General features: G+C 37.3%; 1 protein-coding gene across 3 annotated transcripts in view; it reads right to left on the bottom strand.

The window, feature by feature from the left end:
- LOC117168927 (Fanconi anemia group I protein) overlaps nucleotides 1-6000 on the bottom strand; it is a 426852-nt gene that overhangs the window by 9473 nt on the left and 411379 nt on the right. For all 3 annotated transcript variants that reach the window (XM_033354903.1, XM_033354921.1, XM_033354913.1), the window contains 5 exons: nucleotides 2668-2864; nucleotides 2437-2595; nucleotides 2154-2328; nucleotides 926-1142; nucleotides 765-837 (listed from right to left, as the gene is read on the bottom strand). In XM_033354903.1, the coding sequence (XP_033210794.1) occupies nucleotides 765-837; nucleotides 926-1142; nucleotides 2154-2328; nucleotides 2437-2595; nucleotides 2668-2864 (821 nt within the window). The remainder of the gene's footprint in view (nucleotides 1-764; nucleotides 838-925; nucleotides 1143-2153; nucleotides 2329-2436; nucleotides 2596-2667; nucleotides 2865-6000) is intronic.

Here is a 6000-nt window from a genome sequence, read left to right as displayed (position 1 = left end):
AAATTTTACCGCGATTTCGCTGGAAGCGGGTGCAATTTTTCAGATTAGCACCCGCTCCCGGCGAAATCCTGCGGTTGTCCTTATGACAAATTTCTAATTATAATACACTGGATACAGGAAGAGAACTTAAAAATATTAATAAATTCATATAAAATTTTATTTATTGTTAATGAGTGAATGGACTAAAACTGAAAACTTCCAGGACATAACCAAATGCCACCAGATAGGACATAACATCGATAATTTTTACCCTTGTTCACAGAAACGCGAATATCTCGAAAACTAGCTTTGACCAAATAGGCCATTTTCTCTGAATAAGAAGCGTATGATTATGTGGAGAAAATTTTTTCGAAGTATTTAGAGATGGGCTCATTCTTAAGATTTTAAATTCTAATGATCTATTTTGAATTTTACTGCTTCCGAATTGTACATTAATGAACGTTTAGACTACAAATTACTATTATTTTTCAAGCGCTTAGATTTTAGTGTATGACCTTCATTATTTGATGCTGTTCAATTTTGAATTTTACAAATTAAAAGTTAACATAAAATTGTGCATGGTTGGCGAAACCATACAATGGACTAGTCTAAAAACATGGTCCAGAACTTTCTGTGTTAGAATATTTACTCACTGACTTAATTTTTTTTTCTTTATCAAAATGACTGTTTTTTTCAAACTAATCATAATAATGTGAAGTGCATGCCCGGTGTAGTTCGTAGAGTAGTTAGAAATCAGAATTTTCCTTATATTATGTTCAACTTACTTCTATTTCTGATATGAAGTCTTCTACCTTGGGCTTAAGGGATTTTCCTGCACTTTCAACTAACATCTTGAACCTGACAAATTAAAACTTATTATCCAATTTTCTTTAAATAAATGTACTGTATATGTATATATTTACTTAATTTTAAAGGGGGATTTTACTTGGTGGATTCGAATGCTACGTTCTGTGTACTTGACTTGCTCATGTAATACTTAGTGAGGTTGCTCAATATGTTGAATACTTGCTGCACATTTTTCAAAACTGCGTCAGTGTGCGGACCAGGATCACTCTTCGTATCAACAAAAAGAGCAAGTAATCCCACAATATATGCTAATATATTGCAAAGATACCGCTCTTTGTTTTTCAGCTCTTGACGACCTGATGGATAATTAATTGAACTAATTAAGCTTGATTTATTTATAATGCGTTTAATGTCTAAAGCCCGCCGCATACGGTGCTCCTTTTCTTGCTGGATTGCTTGCTTGGAGCTGTGACGGCTACTGGGCAGGTTGCCTTGCAGGAGAATGACATCACTGTTGGCTCTCGTTATGGGCGCCGTGCTTGATTTCGTTGATTGAATGCGTGCTATTTTTTCTGCTGGTTTTTACGCTGGCTAAAGCAAAGGGCCAATCAGAAGCGGAGAAATGTTCACATGATTCTGTTAGCTGCTATAATCACACATGGCAAATCTAGCCTCATTATTTTTGTATACAGTGTTTGAAAAGGTGAAAGTATGGGGACAAAGCATGGGGAGAAATTGATTCTCTCAGAATAGCTTCCTGCTTTTTTAGGTATGGAGAGACAAGTAGCAAAATTTCATTTAGAAAATCTTCTTACATTCGCGTGTAATTTTTTTATACACTGGGATCTTCTGGGTTGTGAGGAAAACACACCGTAATGAGAACATATTTTAAATAGTTAGTGAAACTTAAAGATTGTAGGTTATGTCAACCTAATTCTTCGAACAACATAGTCAAAACACCATTTCCCATATTTCTCCTTTGCAACCAAGACCGACTCCATATTTTGCGTTTCCGCGTTTCTTTATCTTTTCGCTTTACTAATCCAATTGATAGATAAGCAGTAATAGCTGCCTCTCTTCGCCGAATTTAACGCGTGTACAACCGCGTCCATTCTGACAGGTGCCCGCTCGCAAGCAGCAGAGCTAGCATGTGACCGAGCAGAGCAACACACACCGTTTGAAGTAGAGCCTGCAGCACAGCCTGTCTAGCTTCACGCACCTCTGCCTGCAGAGCGGCGAGCAGCAAATTCTAGCAAGAAAAAAAGCACCGTGTGCGGCGGGCTTAAGTTTATGTGTGCATTTTTTTGAAGTTGATAAATGAATAATTAAAAAAAACTGTATTTAGTACTATTTTAAGCAACACATACGAGTTTCTTCTTCCATCCCAGGAGTGGAAATGATTATTTGCTCTGCTTTAAGTCGGCCAAATAACCAAACAGCATTGTTTAATTTGCATTTTATAGCATTGTTAATTGAAGAATATATTTGCGGTATTGTTCTTTCATTTATGATTTTAAATGCTCCTACAGCTGAATCAGATTCCTATGAAAGAAATTCTTTTTTTTTGCAAAAGATCTTTTTCAGCGTTTCCTTGATATGCTGCACAATGTTTATTTTGATATTTTAGTGAAAAGCAAGTTTTAATTTTACCTCAGAATATTTTTCCGATAAATCTTCACAAACTTCTTTTAAAATGGTCCCATACTCTGCTGTTTGTTCTTCAACGAAAAGCAACAACTGCATGATAACTAAAGAGACGGAAGGTTCAAAGTGCTTCGTTGCTGTCTCTTTTTGAAGCCAAACCTGAATCTAAACAAAAAGTATAATAATGTAAATAAACAACAATAAATCTAGAAAAATATTTGCAAATTTGAAACTTACTTTATCTTCTTTTATATTATTTTGGAAAGGTACTTTATGAACAAGATGCGAGATGGTCTCGATAAGATGCAAGGGTATTTTTTTCACATTTAAATCCTCGCTCTCTTCTTCCTCGACAGCATTTACAAACATTACTGTCAGTGGACGAAGAAGTGCTTCAATCTGAGAGTTAGCCCCTTCTTTTTTGTGAACTCCGCCTGCGTTCAAATTAAAAAATAATGTTCACCTTTTTATATTATCTTTAAGGACAGCCACTCTTAACTTGAAAAGAAATTCCCGTCATTTCCCGGTTTTAAAACAAAGGACCTCGTACAAAATGTACATAAAATGTCATGACCTTTAGACACAGGTCATTGTTCAAGGTAATTCGAGGTGAACTTGCCATTTGTTGCTAATGTTCAGCCAATAAACACACGATATGGACAGGAACTTAACATATAGCCAGTGAGGCTATAAGACATGTGCAGTATTCAAGCAATACCTGCCCAACGAAGGGAACACATGGGCAGGATTTTGTCAATATATAGCCAATGAAGGCAAGATATGTGCAGGACTTAATCAATATCCAGCCAATGAAGGCGAGAAATGAACAGGATGCTTTCAATGGCTAGCCAGTAAAAGCAGGATCTTAGCAGGATGTTGTCAATATCTAGCCAATAAAGGCAAGAAATTAGCAAGGTGAGAGCAGATGTGGAGTTCCTCGTCATTATCTCTTTGCAGTTTGTCTTGCACGTAAGAAGATGCGAGTTTAACTTGATGAACCCCAACTGCGAGATTTGAAAAAAAATCAAGAATCAGGGCTGCAAAATATAATAATTGGCCCCAATCTAATTGGACCCATCGTTGGACGTTTCTTGTGTTAAGGTTTTCTTTCTCAACCAATGCTTGTACGACATTCGGTTACTTAGATTTTTCAAGTAATGCATTGGCCATTTCGGCTTCAGCTCCTTTCATGACAATTAAAGGATGGTATCTGGTAATTAGAGCTCCAGATATACAACAAAAATCGCCTAGATTAGGATCGTATGGTATCTGTACTACTTGCTGAAAGTATTTGAAAATTGATTTGATGTGTCCGCTCCTAGCTTCGACGATCCACCTAGATTTTGTCACTAGGCGAGATTCGTGAGCATCTTCTACTGTAAAATGATGCTTATGTGGTGGAAGAAGAGCTATCATTTTCCACGTAATACGCAAACGCGCTAGAAGATTAATGGTTAATGGATAATACGGGTTTTACGAGGTGCCGTACTTTGTGAACACAAAATGATTGGCGCAGATTCCTGAAGTGACTGCTCTTATGAGTATAAAAGTATTAACCGTCAATACATGCGATAACTCGAGGATTTTCGTTGCTCGATTATATAATTAATTAGCGAAAGCAATAATATTCTTGGCAATATAATCATTCCTCGTTATTGCGTCAAATCCGTTGCTAGACCCGAAACGTTGCATTAAGGACTGCCTGACCATGAAGATGACTCCACGAACTTCCTGTCTACTTGAATATTGGAACATGACCTTGGGAAGAGCATCCAATAGACCTTGACGCATTTTAAATAAAAAAATAAGAAGGGAACACAGGGAACTCTATCACAAAAAGTAAATAATTCTCGGAGCTGTTATTCGGTTACAGGACAAAGACAGTCAAATTTAATGTCAGACGTATGGCCTCTTAATAAGACGTAAACCCTGTAAAAGTGGCTGAAGAATTAAACCTTCATCATGAACATGATGCGGGTATGATCTTACCTTTTGCCGGCATGTAGATATTACATAAAATAAAATTATTTGCTTTGCATTTGACTGATAATCTTTGTGTATTATTAGCGGAATTGCTGATAAGGCAACTGGTACTCCCACTCTGCATGAGGATATTCAGTGTTAAGCAAACGAGATCTTCCGTATCGACAGCCATTTCATTACGAATGGATTGATTGCAATTAGTGCATATCTTTGTCAGATGTGTAACTTCCAATGGCGGTCTTTGAAGTCCATCTCGTCTGTGGATAGTGATTTCCCTTTTGTCAGCATTTTCATCTTCGTCGATTGGAGGCATGAGACAAGGAGCAAATAGTCCATCACAAATGTAACAGCGTAAGACATTTCTAAATGCCATTATGATCAAAGATTTACAATCATAAAATGCAAGTATTGAATAAATACTCGTTCGGGGCTCCGCAACAGTCATTTTGTGTTCACAACAGACGGCACATGGTCAAACCTCTATTATTAGTTGCACCAGATGGTTAAATTCTTGACATCCGAAAGCCATACTTTTCTGACAACCGTAATTATGATGCTGCGATATTACTACATAAATTGCTAAAAGACGCTGACGGGATGAACAGATGGTTCTAGCAAGACGATGCTGCTCATGTTTTCCTTCAATGGCTGAATATTGAATATTGAGAAATGGGACTTTCGCGCGAGAGCTCGAGACCACGTGAAACGCCTCCCCCTACCCACCCACTACATCTCTGCGTCTCATCTATACCCAGTGCGTGAGCCGCATCTACGACGCCGCTATATGCATGAGAATGTTGTGGTAAATGGAGAGGGAAGATTTCGAGAGTCTTCCCTCTTTCCTAAAAGTTGCGAAGTTTTTGAGATTTTGGCCGAAGTTTCTTACAATGGTTCGATCTTTAACCCTCTGTAATACCAAAAACTTCCATTTTAATCAAGGCGATAAGAACTACAATTTTACAAAGTTTAATCAAAATCGACTGGGATCCATTTTATGTACATTTTGTGTAGGGTCCTTTACAACGTCATATACTTTAAACAGGACATTTTCTAATGCTTCAATTTCAAATTTAACCACTTGAATCGCTTCCGAACCTAAAATTGCTAAATTGTTTACGCGGAAAGAAATTTAGGGCGACTGCGGTACTTATACGTACTACTGCTGAGCTAAACACACGAGCGTCAGCGCCCCCTGTCTTCAAGACATCTACTCTCTTATTTTGACAACGCTGCGATCCGAGAGAGGGACGAACAGCGCACCACACTTTTAAGACAACAAGTGTCCCAGCATTCAGTAAGACGGTTACGTTATTTTTGGAAGACGCGCCGGTTCATACACGCGCGGGGCGCCGTGTTTTACTTTTTAGTATAATTAGAAACACATTATATTGTTTTCATACATTTAATTGTTTTTCAACAAGATGCAATAAAAATAAAGGAATAAGAAATTAGGAAAAGTTATCCTAGTTCTGTGTTCAACTTTTGTATTCCCTCCTTTCTTTATATCTAAATGTCTTGTGGTTTTTATTGAAATAATATATTTAATGAATTTCGCAACGGTTTCTAATATTTTACATTACTTAATTG

The sequence above is a fragment of the Belonocnema kinseyi genome, chromosome 1, assembly GCF_010883055.1.
Source record: "Belonocnema kinseyi isolate 2016_QV_RU_SX_M_011 chromosome 1, B_treatae_v1, whole genome shotgun sequence".
NCBI lineage: Eukaryota > Metazoa > Arthropoda > Insecta > Hymenoptera > Cynipidae > Belonocnema > Belonocnema kinseyi.
The sequence above is the reverse complement of the archived record's forward strand: the minus strand, read 5'-3'. Positions and strand labels throughout refer to the sequence as shown.